The sequence below is a fragment of the Dasypus novemcinctus genome, chromosome 9 (genome assembly GCF_030445035.2).
Source record: "Dasypus novemcinctus isolate mDasNov1 chromosome 9, mDasNov1.1.hap2, whole genome shotgun sequence".
In the NCBI taxonomy this organism is placed as follows: domain Eukaryota; kingdom Metazoa; phylum Chordata; class Mammalia; order Cingulata; family Dasypodidae; genus Dasypus; species Dasypus novemcinctus.
The window spans coordinates 40,507,832-40,525,804 of record NC_080681.1 but is presented as its reverse complement, the minus strand read 5'-3'; the positions used below and the strand labels follow the sequence as shown (position 1 = coordinate 40,525,804).

General features: G+C 37.7%; 1 protein-coding gene, 1 long non-coding RNA gene and 1 other non-coding gene across 7 annotated transcripts in view; 1 reads left to right on the top strand and 2 right to left on the bottom strand.

Annotated features, from left to right (window-relative positions):
* Positions 1 to 1,998: 1,998 nt before the first annotated feature.
* Positions 1,999 to 2,161, bottom strand: LOC111761248 (U1 spliceosomal RNA). Its single transcript, XR_002794662.1, has one exon. It is a non-coding gene; the product is annotated as a U1 spliceosomal RNA (small nuclear RNA).
* A 2,959-nt stretch (positions 2,162 to 5,120) lies between these two features.
* On the bottom strand, positions 5,121 to 8,124 carry LOC131279724 (uncharacterized). Of its 2 annotated transcripts, none has more exons than XR_009187159.2 (2): positions 7,322 to 8,124; positions 5,121 to 6,656 (listed from the first exon to the last, which is right to left on the bottom strand). It is a non-coding gene; the product is annotated as an uncharacterized lncRNA (long non-coding RNA). The 2 variants fall into 2 exon arrangements; XR_009187158.2 differs by having other exon boundaries at positions 7,479 to 8,124.
* Positions 7,985 to 17,973, top strand: part of SH3GLB1 (SH3 domain containing GRB2 like, endophilin B1) — a 35,433-nt gene continuing 25,444 nt past the window's right edge. Inside the window, exon 1 of one of the 4 annotated variants that reach the window (XM_004480908.5) lies at positions 7,985 to 8,369. In XM_004480908.5, coding sequence (XP_004480965.1) covers positions 8,298 to 8,369 — 72 coding nt within the window. In that variant the 5' untranslated portion in view covers positions 7,985 to 8,297. The remainder of the gene's footprint in view (positions 8,370 to 17,973) is intronic. The other 3 variants (XM_004480910.5, XM_058303222.2, XM_004480912.5) reach the window with 3 other exon arrangements.

Below are 17,973 nucleotides of genomic sequence, written 5' to 3'. Positions count from 1 at the left end.
TTTCTCAGTCTTTGTCTGAAAAATGCCATTATCGGACACTCTTAAATGATAGTTTAGTTAGGTACCAAATTCTACATGCCAAGTTTATTGATTTTTCCCTCAGTCCTATGAAGATACTATTTCTGGATTCTATTATTCTTGAAAATTTTGTTGCTGATCTATTGCTGGTCTAATAATAATTTCTTTCAAGTAATCTGTCTTTTATATCTGATTCTTTTGTAGATTTTTGTCTTTGCAGTACTACAGTTTCACTACAATGTATCTAGAGTGTACTTCTTATTTATTCTGCTTAAAATTAATTCTTAGAGAGTATCTTTCATCAATTCTGGAATATTATCAGCCATTAATTCATTAAATTTGCCTCATCTTCTTTCTAATCTTGCTTTCTGGGAAACTTGTTAGATAATATATTTCACTTTCTCACTCTAGCCTCCATTTCTTAATCCATACTGATCATCCCTTTATTTTTCCATACTGCTTTCTGTGTAATTTCCTCAAAACAATCTTCTATTTATTAATCTGTATATACTATGCTATTAGTGAGTCCATTAAGTTTTTTTGTTTGTTTGTTTTAATAACTGTATTTTAAATTTCCAGATGGTCTATTTGGTTAATTTTTTTATTCAGTCTATTCTTTTTTAAAGTGTTTTATTTTTATTCAGGTTTTCATCTCCCTTTCCTTCTTAGTCTATATCTCCTGTTGGAAATCTTAATTGTTGGAAGTAATATTACCACCTATGAAAATGACCCCAAAGTCTATATTTTTAATCCAGGGTTCTCTCCCTGGCTTTAATCACAAATTTCCATTTGCCTTCTAGGCATTATTAGATCTCATGTCTCATGCTGTGAAGTTCTCTGACCACTCCATCTAAATAAAATGTCTTTTCTGTGACTTTCTGTAGCACTTCCTTATTCTATTCAATTAATATGTAGGAATATACAGTCCAAAAATGTGGTTTCTCTTTTCAAGTGATGTTTTGTGGTTCTTCACAAGACTTCTAGATACCCTTAACTCCCTCACAACCAGTTGAATACCTTCCAAACTATTTTCTTAGACTCTGACTTTTCATAATGTCTGATGTGTACCTGAATTTGATGAGAGACTATATCTTACATCAATTGTTCTCTTCCATAGAACCTTCCATAGGGTTTGCTCATAATAGGTGTTTTGTTAATCTGATTGTTAAGCAACTGATAAGTAGGTCCCTCTTGAAATTTTCTTTGGGAATGTGAAAGTTTAAATTTAGACCTCTCTACTTTTCTTTGGGAATGCAAAAATTTAAATTTATATCTCTCTACTTGATGATATTATCTCCTTACTCCCACACCTCTAACCACCAGTGAATAACTGTAATGTGCCTTTCAGTACAGGAAAGCTGTTGCTTTCATGAGTCATATTAACCTAAATTTCAACAATGTGGGTCAACCTGTTTTTTTACTCTTCTGTTTCGTCTTCATCCCAGGTCACAAGATAATATCACTAAAATATAAAATACAATGTTAATCACCTTTCTTTTATAGTAGAATGAGTTTCAATCCTCCCAATGAAACCATGGACATAAAAGGAAAGATATTTCTAGAAATCCTTTGAAAAATAATAGTGTTACAAGTAGCCTAGTTATTTTATTCAGGATCAAAGGGTATAGTAAACTTTATAAATTATTCCAAGAATCCTAAACACCATGGAACAGAAATAATGTCATTTTTGAAGTGACAAAAAGTTGGGGCTGGTCGGCTAATGTCTAGGGCAAGTTATGTGGTTTGCATGAAAAGTTGTTTTTTGTTTTCGTTTGAAATGTAATGCAGATTTAACCATTACATGAATCCTTAACCATCAAATACTAGGCAAAATAAATTAGATTCCTTACTCTGGCATATTATTAATAAATTGGGGGAGAGGGCATTTTTTTTCTATCTCTCTTTTTCATACAATATATGCATCTTGTTGTAAAATATTAAAGCTGTTTTTATTTAGAATTTTTCTCATCTTTTTATTTTCAAGAGAGAACACTAACACAGTCCCACAGTACCACAAATTATACAGTCAAGTTTTCTGCTTTTGGGGAAGTCTCAGAAGTCAGCACATCTGGAGTGCAATGGCTAAGCCTCACCCTGGAAGACCACCTTCATGATCATGGTATCTTCCCTGCCAGGTAAGTATTAAAGTTGTTTTTAAATATACAAAGTTATATATGAAAGCTCCTCTTTAACCTCCCAGTCCCTTCTTTTCCCTATGTGTTAATGTACCAATGTAGGTATGTGAATGTTTACATATATCCTTGTATAATTAATAAATGGAACCACACTATAGGGATATTATATGACTGCTTTTTTCTCTTAACAACATAATTTAGAGATTTTCCATTTCAATACACATTTGTTTCCATAATCCACTTAACCATTATATAGTACTCCATGTTATGAAAGTACCATAAGTTCATAAAATCATTTTCTTATTGATTAACATTCAGGTTGTTTTGAAATTAAAAACAATGTTGTATAGAACATCTTTATATACTTACCTTTGTGCAAATATGTCTTTAGATAGATTCCTACAAGTAGAATTGCTGGGTCAAAGGACTTGTACATTTTACATTTTGATAAATATTCCATAATTCCCTCTTAAGAGTCATTATCAATGTGTATCTCCTCCAACAGTGTTTAAGAGTGCTTGTTTCCCACATCTCCAACAACACTGGCTAATACTGCTAACTCCCTGTTCAACTCCCTACTGAAGGTAAAAATTATAAAAGTAATATAAGTTGGTTAGGGAGATGAATGTAAGGCGAAAAAATATGTGAGTTCCGGTTATTTCATCTTTAACACAGTAAGTCAAAAGATGATGTCTAAGAATGAAATAGGAAGTTAAGGGGGAAAAAATGAAAGAATACACACAATGACTTTAAGATCCATCTTTTAGGATCTAATTCTTCTTGTGGATAAGAAATAATATATTTAGCTATTTATTTTTCACTCAAAATTTTTTATTCTGTTAATTTTAAGTAAATTTAATGCATTTCATAACACACGTATGTATATTCTTTCTATACCTCTATACCTCTTCTCTTTCTCATTCTTTATCTGTATTTTATAGAAAGAGAGATCTTCACTGAATATCAATACTATCTATTTCTGGGTAGACAGACTTAAATGGCTTATTTTTTCTTTTTGTCCATTTCTATGGTATTTGATTATTTTTAATGAGTACATATCATGTTTATTAAATCAATAAAGTTATTACTCTAAAATCTCCAAACTGAAAAGCATAAGCCTCCATCCTTTTCACACCTCACCTCATGTATTCTCCCAATGGTAAGCACTGTAAATGGTTCCTTAAAATTCTTTTTATTTAAAAAGTTACGTGTATACAATGTACTTATATGTACATATCACACACATTCCCTTAATGATTACTTCATTCAACAAAGATTTTTTGAGACTCCACTATGTTACCAGGAATGTAATCCACAGAAATAGAAAAATGAACAAGAAATGGCCATTGCCCTTGTGTTATTCACCCATATTTGGTGAGAGAAGTGGAATCTTTATGTAGGCAAAGGGTAGAGACTGGTGGAGCGTGTTTTCAGATAAGTAAAAGTACCTGGGGGAGCTTCTAAACATCCCGCTGCGAAGTCCTCACTCTGTGGATGGGGTTCAGGCATCAGCATTTGCTTAAACGTGATGCCAATGTGCAGCGCAGATTGAGACCTGTGAGCCACTCAGAGGAAAACACCTGAGGTGCCTACTCTTTTAAATATTTGGTAAGGATGGGGGTGGGGAGTGCTGTAGAGAAGTGGAAATAAGAGAATAGATTGAAGGAGCTCCTATTAAATACATTTGAAGATTTAGATATTTAGTAAAGAAAAGGTACCAAAGGCTAAGAATGAAGGGATATGAGAATGCGATGGGCATCTTAAGGAGAATGACAAAATTTTGCTGTAATGACTGCAGAGAGTGTGAAAATGAGATAATTGAGGAGTAAAAAGCATTTCTAGGCAAATCTAAAGGTCCACTGGAGGTAGGAGATAGTGTATTTGTGATGCATCCATCCACAAGACTGTGTGATTTTCCCTGACAACACTAAACAGTTTGAGAGTAGGAACTGAAAAAACAAATGATTGGGTTCATCCAGGAATGGGGATTGGTGGGTCAGAAGGATGAAGGGAATTGAGTGCAAGTGACAGTTAAGAGGAGGGAAAACAAGAATGGGCCATGGGAGCTACAGACCTTGATGAAGATGAGAACGCACTAAAGAGAAAGGGAATCAGCGAAATCAAAGAAAAGGAAAGGAAATTTTTATACAAGTGAGTTTTCCAAATTTAATATTTCAAGATAGGAGAATCCAGGGTGGGTTATGGCAATAGACTCCTGACTTACTTCCTGTGTTTGCCTCATCTCCAATCCATTACCCACATACCCCCAAAGTGATCTTTATAAATTAAAAGCCTGGTATCTCCCCATCCTCAAACTCTAGTCTGCCTGCTGAATTCAATAAATGTCCAGCTCAAGTAGTTTTAATTATCACCTCCCTTACTTAATAATCCCTCCTCTGAGACATCTCCCTGTACCTTATACAAGGTTTTATAGTTGCATTTCTCATACTGTTTTAATTTACAAGGCTGTCTACCCCACTAAATTCTGAAATCCTTAAGGACTAGAACCAAGTTTTACTCATGTTTGAAAGCATGTTCAGTAGTCTTCCTGATAAATTCATTTTACCAGGAAGTTTGGCTTACTTCTTAATGAGTCTGATTAGGTCATCATTATTTTCACCTTGTATTGTGGCTTATGAAAAGTTCATGGTACATTTAGCTCTGGCATTTCTTATTTACTTATACCCTTAATCATGATTCCTCTGTGGAAAACTCTTTAGGCAACTTGTCCATTTCATGACGATTTCTTAGTTAAAACTAGAGAGATAATATAATCTGCAAATCTACTTATCCGATCACACTGTATTATGTGACATACACTGAAGCAAAAAATACTTATTTCAACCCTTTCAAGTTATGGAATTCCCACTCTTCCCTCAAGATGACTTATTTACTCTCTGAGCCATGTAGCTATCTGATAAATTCAAGGTAAGGACACCAGTGTCAATCCATATTTTTAAAAATTAATAAAACCAAATTCATTCTCTATTTATTAGATACATAAATACAAAACCAAACTGCTAATATTTCTTTCTGCACTCCATTGTATTATCTTGTGCACTGGGTATATTTACCCCACTTAGAGGTCACTGGTCCAGACATAAGGTAGTGAACACCTTATCAGCCATTACCAAAAAAATAAAAATGCAGGAGTGGATGTGGCTCAAGCAGTTGAGCTCCTCCCTTTCACATGGAAGGTCGTGGGTTCAGTTCTGATGCCTCTTGAAAAAACAAACAAATAAAAATCAACAAGCAAAACAAATGAAAAACCAACTCAGGGAAACCAATATGGCTCAGTGGTTGAAGTCCCGGGTTCAATCACTGGCCCCCATTACCTCAAAAAAAAAAAAAAAAAAGCATAACACACTACCTAAAAAGCCATTTTTATAAAAGGTTTGCTTATTATTGTTAAGTTAAAATTTGGGAGAGGGCACTGAATATTCACCACTTTGTATAAGCATAAAAAGATTGTTTTCCTAATATCTCATACTGTTGAAATTAAAAGTATAGGGGACAGAAAAAGGAAGCAACATTTTAGGGATTTACAGAGAAATCAAACCTCCAAATTACAATTCAGACTAAGAGGGACAGGTTGGAGACGTACATTTAAAAACACCATGAATTTCTCCTTGGTATTTCACCACACTTACTCCATTTCTCTTTTACTTAATTTGTTTTAAGCTCCCACAAGAGCCAGGACTGTTTGCCCTGTTGCCTGCTCTATCCCTAGACAAAAGCACAAGGCCATGTGGAACATACTAGGAATTCAGAATAATTGGCAACCTCAAGAATGCCATTTAGGTATAGTTACAAAGGTCAATTGCATGCAAACAAATGGTAAGGAAATAGAGGCAGTACACTGGTGTATTAGTCAGCCAAAGGGATGCTTATGCAACCAGAAATCTGCTGGGTTATAAAGGGTATTTATTTGGGGTAGGAGCTCAAGTTTACCAGGCCGTAACGCATAAGCTACTTCCCTCACCAAAGTCTATTTCCACGTGTTGGAGCAAGATGGCTGCTGTCATCCGTGAGAGTTCAGCCTTCCTGGGTTCCTCTGGGCTCAGCTCCTGGGTTTCCTCCACAAGGACAGCTGTAGACTGTCAGGCAAATGGCTCTGTCTCTTTCCCCGGGGCTCCAGCTTAAGACTTCATCATCAAACTCCAACATCAAAACTCCAACATAGGAAACCCTTGTCTGTTCTTTCCCATCCCATCCCTAATCATAACTCAATCATGCCCAGATACAGATCAGATTACAAACATAATCCATTATCTATTTTTGGAACTCATAGCCATATCAAGCTGCTACAACTTATGATTTTGCAGAAAAACAAGAGAAACAGGATTACAAATATAAAGTGTGAAAAATGAAGCGAGGTATTCTTCAAGTCTGAGAAGATGTACACACCTGATGGAGAGGATCTAGGGTGCTTGTCTCTAGTAGTGGATGAACAGGGTAGTGTGATCCTTCAGAAGAAATGGGCATAGATTATGGCACATATACCTATTTTAAAGACAGAAATCCAGAAAAAGAGAGGGTGAGTGCTTTTCCAAATAAAGATCTGAAATGGACAATAAATTGAAAATAGTATTCCTGGTTATATATTTCCTTTTCCTTATTTCTGGAATAATTGAGATGAAAGATACATGTAGTATTTTGGAGCTGGGAGATTCCATTCTACTGGAGCATTAGAAAAAGGTGGTTGCTTCTGTCACCACCAAAAAGGATGAAAAAAACACAAATATTAATAGTTTTGTTATTTGCTTGCCATTTTATAATGCTTTTACTGCACTAATCTTTCAGCCTGTTTTACTGTTTAAGTATAACATTGAAGGCTGAATGTGAGCTCATTTCATTGCCTGCTGGGCCTGCATTTTTCTAGCGCTATGGTATCAAAATGGCACAACCACAAAGTCTCTCCTTCCCTGACTGTACCTGTTTTTATTTAGTTCAATCATAGGCTGTATTGTGACGCCTGCTTAAGAACCTGCTTGGATTTACAGGTTTCTGAACAGATTTTGCGTTATATTCTCATGTTATTAAAATTCCCCCTCTGAATGAAGGTTATTCTATCACCATTTTATACGTATTTACGCCCTCCACCCAGTACTTTGTGTCCCGGCACCATGCTTTCTACACAGTAGGCACGCAGTGTTAGTCCTACAAACCAGCCTGTGCATCCTGACTTTTAAGAATCAGCAAGTCCTTGCAACCGCAGATACTTAAAGAGCCGGTGGGAACGAAGAAGTCCCCGAAGATTTTTAAGTAGACTGAGAACTTCTTTAGGGCGGAACTGTGCTTTGTTTAGCACGGTATCTCCAGTACCTGGTTCAGTGTTGGCACACAGATGTACTTAAAAATGCTGAAAGAACGAACAATAGGGTGGGTGGGGACCTTAAATTCAGCCCTATTACGCAATCGTTCGCCCGAAGTGCGATCCAGGCGCCACACACCAGCAGGGCGTGGGTATTTCGAGATGACCAAGACCATTTGGTTCTCAAAGACACTGTAATTCTGTGCGATAATTCCCGTATTTCCTCTTAAAACAAAATGGGGGGATTGGTTTGTATCTGGTCTTGGTTCTCAGGAGCTACACTTTAAACCGACAGCGGCACTGCGATGCCGTGACGCGCTCCTCGCAGTCAACGCGACGCTCGCTCCTCAGCAGCCAGGCCGACCTCCCGGCGAGCCCCGCGGCTGAGCCGCCGCGATCCTGAAGGGGTCGCTCTTCCCGCGATAATCCCCATAAAGGCTCCGCCCTGCGGCCCCCGCGGGCCTCCTCAGTTGGGACCTTCGCCCCACAAACCCCGGACGCCTGTATAACTCAAGTCCGTCCGCCGGCTCGCCCGTTTGTTCGCTACAGCCAACACCGACTTCAGCGGCCGCACTCGCGGCCTGTCGACGGCAGCGTCTGGGCGGTCGCCGAGGCTCGCGGCTCGCTCCGAGGCGCTCGTTCGACGCCCCCCTCGCCCCGCCCTCTTCCTCCCCCTTCACGGAAACGACAGCTGCGGCGGCGGGGCTGGCGCCGCCTCCCTGCCCCTACCACGCCTGCCCCCGCCGCTCACTCCCGGCTCCCCAGCTTGGCCGCCGCGCCTCCACCTCCCGGCCAGGTCAGCCGGCGGCCCCGCCCGGCTGCCGCCCAGGATGAACATCATGGACTTCAACGTAAAGAAGTTAGCGGCTGACGCGGGCACCTTCCTCAGCCGTGCAGTGCAGGTACCGCGGTGGGGGAAGGGACGGCGGCGCCCAGGGAGGGACAAGGGGGAGCCGCGGGAGCTCTCAGCCCCTGGGCGGCGGCGCCCTCCGCACTCGGGCTTGGCTGCCCGCGCCCGCAGGCCTGCTGCGGCCGGAGGCCCGGGCGGCGGGCGCGGCCTCCTGCCCCTGCGGGCTCGGCGACCGTTTGCCACCCACTCTCCTTCCCAACCGCCGGTCCCCGGGAAGCGAGGCGGGCTGCGACGGGGCCCAGGGGTTCCTCCCGCCCCGGGAGTACACCTTTCTGATCCCTCGACCCCGACGCGCGTGTGACCTCCCTCCCAGGGTCGGCGGAGGCCTTGCCTGTCCAGCGGGACAACAGACACAGACCATTCTTACGCTGCCTCCACCCTTTCCTTTTCGCCTCGCTCGCCCTCCCCGCCGAGTCCCAGAAGGGAGTTTCCTTTTCCTGCCCCTCAACCCATAGAGCTGCCAAAACGTTCCCTTCAGCTTTCTCTCCCTGAAAGAACTGCCCCTGGACTTGGCAGCCCGCGGGGTAATGGAGAGCTCCAGTTGGCGTCCAAACTTTGTCCGGGCCACGGGAAACTTGGGGCTTCCCACTCGTCCTCAGAATGGGAAGTAACAGCAGGAGGGCAGGAAGGGACAGGGAGATTCATTTTGTTGTTCCTACAGTAGCGGTGGTCTGTTTCAAATACGCTTTAAGGAAAAAAGTTGACTACCTCACCGTATTCTGCAATAAAGGAAGTGACAGTACTAAGGAACTTGAACAGTTTTCTACACTCAGCTCCTACATTATGCCTACTCAGTTAAAATCAGTGAACAGATGTAAATTTCACACCGCAACTTGGTTTATAAACAATCTGCTGTTTAAGTTAATGGCATAGTCACAGTAGCAACAGTATTCTCGTTTGTAAAGAAAACAAGTAATTTTTTGTTATGCATACCAAATTGGTACTGAAATGTAAATCTATTCTGTGGCTTTACTACTTTCCTCCTCTCCTTTACCCCAAATTTTATTGGTGCAGTTTATCCTATATTTCACTACTTTGGGCAAAAGAATGAAAGAGCTAGAGTGAGGTTATGAAGCAACTTACATTGTGAAAAAACACTTTGCTAACCATTTAATGGATTCTCTCTGCAGTCCTTTCCTTAACTATGCTAGACAGATCTTATTAACCCTCCTTTTATAAATTAGGAAACAGCCTAAGCGAGGTTAAGTAACTTGCTTAACTTGCAAGGCTGGTAAATAAACCAGGTTCTGTCTGACCTACAACTGCAAGCTACTTTTCTCTTCCTGGATAAGCATTGCAGGTTTAAAATACATGGAATAATAATAGAGTGTTACATTCTAGAGAGACCTTAGTGATCATCTAGTACAGCTTGAGCATTTCAATATCAACAGCAAATAACACAAAAAAGATGGGAAATTCTAGATCTTGAGTTCCAAGTTCCAAAATCTGCGTGGTAAATAATAAGACACTTTAACCTTTCTCTCCTCCTAAAATATAAGGTATATTGTAAAGACATTGAACTTCATAATTAAAATAATTTTTAATTTAAATTAGCTTACCTCTTATGTTCAAAGACTAAAATTTTGGTCTCTTATTTTTTATCATAAGGTGTACAAAAAAAATGAATGATTGCGAATCTGGAATGAATCTTGATATGTGAAGCCCATTTTTTTAGACTTAATGTTGACTAGTACAGGACTAGAGCCTTTGGTATATTTTGTTTTGATGCTAATTCCCCACGATTCTGGATGCTGAATACGGATTTCAGTCTATTATATCTCTATATATTGTCATTATTTTAAATGCAGTTAGATATATTTTCACGTATATAACCTACAGTGCCTAAATTAGGGGCATTTACTAGAATTTAGTCTGATGTAAGTTGTTGATAGACTCAGTTGAAAAGGATAAACCTAGCAAAGCTCTCAAAAAGGTACATATTTCCCAAGTGAAATTTAATTACTCATTATTTCAAATTATTCAGGAAATAGTTTTTAAATTCCATCCTACTGTTACCTATCAAATAATTTTCTTTCCTGTTTTAAGTTAGTGCCTACTCCATATCTTCCTGTCACTGTTCTGGTCACTAGTGAATAAAACTGACAAAGTCTCTATCCTCTTGGAGCTTACATTCTGGTAGATGACAAGATAGTAAGTACATCAGGTGGTGATGGAGAAAAAGGCCAGAGGGATAAGTGAGGGCAGGGGTGACAGTTGTGCCATGTATATAGATAGAATAGTCAGGGCAGGCCTCTTTAATAAGATGAAATTCTAAGAAAACTTAAGTGTCAGAGTGCAGTTTTTTGGAGGAAAAGCATTTCAGGCAGAGGGAACAAGTGGAAAGACCTGGGGTTGCAGGTGTAGTAGGGAGACCAGTTAGGGATCTGTGGCCATAGAACAGGCAAAAAGTAATTGTGACTAAAGTGAGATTATTGGCAGTTTCAGAATCTACCCAATGTTTGCTGCCAGGTTGGTTATGGGGTAGGAGAAAAAGACTAGTGGAGGAGTTTTCCAAGATTTTTGGCTTGAGCAAATGGAAGAACGGAGATACCACTTACTAAGGTGGGGAAATTTTTAGGAGAAACATGCTCCTTTAATGTGTCTTTTTACATTATATAAGACTTTTCTGTTAAAGGTACATTCTGAAATGATATGGACAAAATTGTTTGTCTAGGATTTTCTTTAAAATATATTATTTTGGAAGAAAATGGTAGGTTGAAACATGATTGGCAGAATGTTAATAGTTGAAGTTGGGTGGTATGCTCAGCATATATAATTATGTGTCTATATGTATGTGTATGTACATTATATCTATCATGTATAGTTAGTCTCTACTTTTGTACATGCTTGACATTTTCCTTAATACTTTTTTAAAAAATAAGGAGAAAAGATGGTTCCAAAATACAGTGTGTGAAATTTGGAGTACTGTGTGTTAAGTTTCAACAAAATACTGATTTCTCATTTTAGTTTTTAGTCAATAACTGAGTTCATTCTTTAAATCCAGTTATCAGCATAGTGCCAAAGTACCAAGTTTAATGCTAATAAAGCTTAAAGCTAAGAATAGCTTAAGTGCAAGGCCAGTTACTCTTTATAAGCAAAAAGAACAATAGGACAGGAATTAAACTTTCACATTTCTAAATAATAATTTCCATTCAAATAATATTGTACTTTAAGGAATAGGATATAATCTGATTGGCCAAATGCCATATTTTTTTTTCATTTTACTTACAGTTTTGTAAGTTAAAATTTAAACACATTCTTTGTTTTAAAAAAGAAGAATGAGATTATTAAGGATATAAATTTCCCCTCACTACCACTCTCCTCTCCCCTTCTAAAGTTTTTATGTCTTGGTATACTTTTTAAAGAATGTCAAAACATGTTCAGGGAAGTGGATGTGGCTCAGGCAGTTGGGTTCCTGTCTACCTTATAGCAGGTCCAGGGTTCTATACCCAGGGCCTCCTGGTGAAGGCAAGTTGGCCTGTGTGGCAAGCTGGCCCACACACAATGCTGCCCTCTGCAGGAGTGCCAGCCAATGTGGAGAGCTGGTGTAGCAAGGTGATGCAACAAAAAGAGACACAGCGGAGAGGCAGTAAGAGACTTAGCAAAACCAAGAAGCTGAGGTGGCGCAAGAGAATAATTGTCTCTCTCCCACTCTGAAAGGTCCTAGGATCAGTTCCCAGAGCCGCCTAATGAGAATACAAGCAGACACAGAAGAACACACAGCAAGTGGACACAGAGAGCAGACAATGGAGGGAGGGGGGAGAAATAAATAAATCTTAAAAAAAAAAAAAAGGCACATTGTATAAATTAAAATGAATATTTTATTCCTTCCTAGACCATTCAACTGCTTGTCGTTTTTAACCCCTCAATACAATAAAATACAAAAGCATCAATAGTTTTATCTTCATTAAATTTGTTGTTTTATTAGCATCTTAAAAGCCATTAATTAGCTCTTAGAATCAGTCTTTTCAGTACTGACTACTTAGTTGAGCATCATAAATAATCCCTTACTACCTGGTGTTTTCTCTTACTCAGATGTAAACTCTGTATTCAATCAAATTATTTTGTAATTTCCAAAATACCTTGTATCTTTCTGACTCCAGACTTTTATTCATACTGTTAAATTTACCCTAAACCCCTTTAGTCCCCTCTCTGCCTATTCTTTCCTTCCCTCAGTATACAACTAACTACAAGTCTGTCTTAACCAAGAAGGCTTCTCAGACAACAGAAGCTTGATATGTCTGTTCCTTCCTGTAAAATCTTGTATGTTTTCAATTCTGTATAACCTTGTGGTATTTTTCTTCTAATGAAGTGTTAAGTAAAGTCTCTTGCAGCTCTAAAATTTTGTAGCTTTTTCATCATTAGAAAGATTGTGTGTCCTACAATCTTGTTTCTAATATCCCCTCCCCTACAAACATCCAGCAAGGTTCTTAGTTTTTAATATTATTTTAGCTAAAATGGTAAGTATCCATATGAAAAGTTTAGTCTTAGAAGGTCAACAGGAATCACTTATCATGTTACATAATTTCATTTTTATTAGTATTTTTCTGACATTTTACTCACTGACCTTGAAGTTGATGAATGCAGCCTAAAATATTAAACTGTTTATTCACCTACATTTATTCTGTGCCTGGCATTGACGTATACAAAGATGAATGAGACCTAGTCCTTGCCTTGAACAACTTGATAGTATAGTCCCAAATTTGTCTTGGTTAAGTATTTTATTCTTTGTAATAAAAACCCATGTTACAATTTTCTAGTACATGTTGTTCAGAATTTGTGTTATACAGTTCCCCAAGAAGTTTAGATTACTTTTAAAGCATTACTCTTTACCTGGCAAAGAATTGGTCATTATTATTTATATTAAATCAGTGTCTTTAATCACACGACCTTGTTTACCTTTAGTCCTTTTTTCTTTCTAGAAAGCAGGGAATGGAATCCAGTTTCCTCATTTCAAGTTGAAGGCCATATGCCTTTTTTTCAGTATGTGAGATCTGAGACATTTGAGGTGACATTGAGGTATACTATTTCGAAATGTAAATGATTTCCTGAACAAACACACACATATACAACACACACTTGTTTTAAAAGCCTTCATTTATTAGGTATCTACTTTGTAGTAAAAGAAGGGTTACAGTGCCAGGCATAATGTGACTAACTCAAAGAAAATCCTGTTCCCCAAAACTTTAATTACAGTTAGAGCAACGTTAGAGAAAATGTAAAGGAGAGGGGATCATACTTTGTATTTTCACATCATTTTACTGCATTGCAAATGAAATAGTTTAAGAATTGTACATCAAATTCAGTTTTAGAGAATATTGGGTCTGGATTTCCATGACTTACTTACATTCTGACTTTTATTGCAGGTTTTACATTTTTGTTTTTTATTATTAAGCTATACTGCTATCCATTCATTTAAAAAATTGCTTAAAAATCAACTGTAGTTTTTAATTAATAACTTATCATCAAAGACTACAAAGTAATGATTTTGAACTTGAATATGTTGAAAACTAAAATTTCTAAGGGTAAAATTTTAATATTGTAGTAACAAGGAGAGAGGGGTCTTTTTTAGAAATAAAGAATAGGTCTTTTGTCCCTAAGAAAACGGTACCATTATAAAAATTTTGTTTGTTTCATAATATGACATACTTTCTGATTAACAATGGGAAAAATCCTATAGCTACCCCCACAATGATAAAATCATGGGAAATATATCTTTATAGTTAGTTAATTATAATACTAACTATAGAATTATAATACTAACTACAGTTAGTATTATAGTTAGTTAAATTTAATTAAATTTAAACTTACATTTCAGTTTAAAAATATAAAATTAACAATGGTTCTTACTGTAGCCCACTCTTCTTTTTTGTGGTTCATTCCAGATAAAATTTAGGATACCCTTATTTAGTGAATAGTTTTTGACTATGTGGGAAGCAGAGGTAGGCAGGCAGAGACAACTGTCCAAAGTGCTATGAACAAAAGACACAGGCAGGATAGCACAGAATATGTTTGGATAATGGTTATAGAAATAAAAATATTAATTTCTTAAAGTCAGCAAGAATTTACTGGAAATAGTATAGTGTAATAAAACTATGTAACTCAAAACAGATGTGAAATTAAATTCCAACTCTGGCACCTTAGGCAAAATTTTTAGCCACTTTGAGCTTCAATTTCTTCATCTTTTCATCACTAAAATCATGAAGTATACTTATATTACAAGATACTTTTGAATATTTGATATAAAATACACAGCTTAGTATACGGCACTTTTGAACATACACTAAGCCCTGACATTGTAAAAATGAAAGTTAAGCATCAGGTAGAATTTATTATTTATATTTAAATATATTGCTCATGTGGGTCTTCCTACAGAACTGCTATTTTCTAAATGAGTTTTCTAATTATCAGGCTTTTTATCTCAGACTTAAAGTTTTCTCATATTGCTTTTTGGTTTTTGGATTTTTTCTCTTCTAAATTAGAATAGTAAAAAACCTACTCATTGTATTTGTGGAATCTTACTTTGTAAGTCAGTTTACATGTTTTCTTTTTTTCTTTTTTTGAGTCATCATAAATGATCTTTATAAGTGTCCATCTTTGTTCCATTGTACTTCCATGCTCTCCTATTTGTCTTCTTTCACTAAAAGAGAGAGTCCTGTAAGGAAGTGTCATTAGAATTACAAAGAAAATATTAAATAATTATACAGATAGGTCTTCTGACATGAAAACCGAAGCATTTATTTTCCAAATAATTAACTTTCTAATTGCTTATTCTCTGGAATGCTTTGGGGAGAAAACTTGCCTTGAAACCTAACATATCAGGTACACTGAATGACTATTTCTTATCACTATTTATAAACATTTTTTAGTGGTCATTTTTAGTTTTTAACCTTTAAATCCAGTGTGTTCCTAAAAGATTTATTAGATTGTTTAATATGATTTATATACTTTTTAAAAAAGACTGTAGGTTTGTAGTGATTAGATAATATAATTTTTCATTTCATTCTCTTATTACAGGGACCACGTCTTCTTAAAAGAATGCCATGTACAAACCCTGACATAATAAATACTCATTTTTTATTGATATGTTGGTTGTTGTATTAGTCTGTTCTTGGTTATTCAATATAAGTTAAAGATTTCTACAAAGAAATTGATACTTAATATGCATAAAGGTGGGCTAATAATCCTATAGAAAAATGCTACTGGAAAGTCAATCATCAGTGGATTCTTTTCTCTTTGATCTTTATATAGTTGGTTTCATCGTTCAGTCTTAGCTCAATTGTCACCTACTCAGAGTGACCATTTCTCTAACCACCTTATCTCACACTCACCAAACTCCCGCTCTCCCTCCTAAGCAGAGGTCACATACCCTTTCTCCTTGAAATCTTCCCTGATTCTCCTGTTCCTTTCTTCCCAAGCAGAATGAATTCTTCCCTTTTCTACAATTATATTCATTCATTTACTCTGTTAATCACTTATTCATTCCCTCAAGGAAAACAGAACCACCCATGTTGCTCCTCTACCCAGGCTATTTATGTCTCTATCCTTATCAAATTATCTTGTTTATTTACTTGTTTATTGTTTCTCTTCCCCACTAAAATGTTCACTTCCTAGTAGCAGGAACCTTCTGTGTTTTGTAGTCTGCTAAACCCAGGTGCTTAGAATAGTGCCCAGCACATATGCAAGTGCTTAATAAATATTAAGGGAAAATATATGCCTGTGATTCCAATTTTTAAAGTGCTAAATGAAGAATTTTTCTATTCTAGTAGATCTTCCTTTATAGATGATGTTCATCTGGGTGTTCACCTCATGTTTCCCTCCTATTGTTTGCTTTATCTGGAGATTTTCTATTTATTGGAGATAGACTTTGGACATGTAAAATTCTAAAGTGTATCTCCATAAGAAGTCTATTGATTAGAATCTTCAGGGATCTGCCAAGGCGGCTAGGGCTGCTCTTGTTCCTTTGAGGGCTAAAGAGACCCATGGGAGTTATGGTCATGGCCGATGGGGTTAACTACCAGGGCAGATGGCCCCTCTTTGGAAATGGTGTTTATGTGTGATGAATCTGGACTCAGATGGGATCTCCCTTCATAAGACTTTCATGCTAATGTGCTGGAGGTGCAGTTAATGTTGGGGTTTAAGATATATTTAGGGGATTTGAATCTCTGGACTGACAATGTGATAGCCAGGTCCTGAGCCTCAACAGACTCCAGCACCTACAATCTGATCTATTGGACTTACCACACTCAGCTAAGATGGAGTTGAAGAAGGACAACCACCACACCATGGAGCCTAGAGTGATTACAACTGAAAATGGGAGGATTGCATCCAGCATCCATGTGGAATCTGAGCCTCCTCTTGACATAGAGGTGCAATGGACACAACCAATCCAATGTCCACATAGAAGAGGTGGCATTGGATTGGGAAAAGTGGACATGGTGGACAATGGGTATGGGGAAAGGCAGGAAGAGATGAGAGGTGGAGGCGTCTTTGGGACATGGAGCTGCCCTGGATGGTGCTTCAGAGGTAATCACCGGACATTGTAAATCCTCACAGGGCCCACTGGATGGAATGGAGGAGAGTATGGGCCATGATGTGGACCATTGTCTATGAGGTGCAGAGGTGCCCAAAGATGTACTTACCAAATCCAATGGACGTGTCATGATGATGGGAACGAGTGTTGTTGGGGGGGGGAGAGGGGGGGTGGGGGGGTGGGGTTGAATGGGACCTCACATATATATTTTTAATGTAATATTATTACAAAGTCAATAAAAAAAAAAAAAAGAATGAAGTTGTGTAGTTATCCAGCTGACCTTGAGTTCTTAGGGTTTGTATTTTTGTAGCCCCTCTCTAGTTTTCAGTTACAGTACACTACAAGTTTATGAGCTTAGGCAATACCTTTGGAACTGCTTTTCTCAGTTCCATTCATTGGGTCAGAATTTAGCTCCAGGACAGTCTCAAAAAGACCTAAGCCTTCTGTATTAGTTTCCTGGCTGCTTAAACAAATACCACGTAATGGGTTGACTTAAACAATGGGAATTTATTGGCTCACGATTTTGAGGTTAGGAGAAGTCTAAAATCAAGGTGTCAGTAATGCTTTTTCCTCAAATATTATGGTATTCTGGGGCTGGCTAACAGCAATCCTTGGTCCTTGGTGTTTCTGTTACATGACGGTGCACATGGTCATGTCTTCTTTCTCTTCCTGGTTTTGTTGACTTTCAGTTTCTTGCTCTTCCCATGCTCTTCTTTCTGTCTGAATTTTTCGCTTTATCAGGAACTCCAGTAATCCATATTAAAGCCCAAACTGATTCAGTTGACCACACCTTAACTGAAAATAACATCTTGAAAGGGTTCTATTTGCCGTGGGTTCACACCCACAAGAATAGATTAATACTAATGTGTTTTTCTGGAATACATAATTCAATTCCCAACTTCACAAAAGCTATTTAAGCTGTTATTTCTAGCCCCTGAACATGGCCTTCAGTGGGGGGTTGCAGCCAGAAATTTAAGAATAAAATTCTGGTGAATCTTTCAGCTAAAAGTACTAACTGGTATTCACCTGAAATTATTAGACCAGAAAAACAAAACAAAACAAG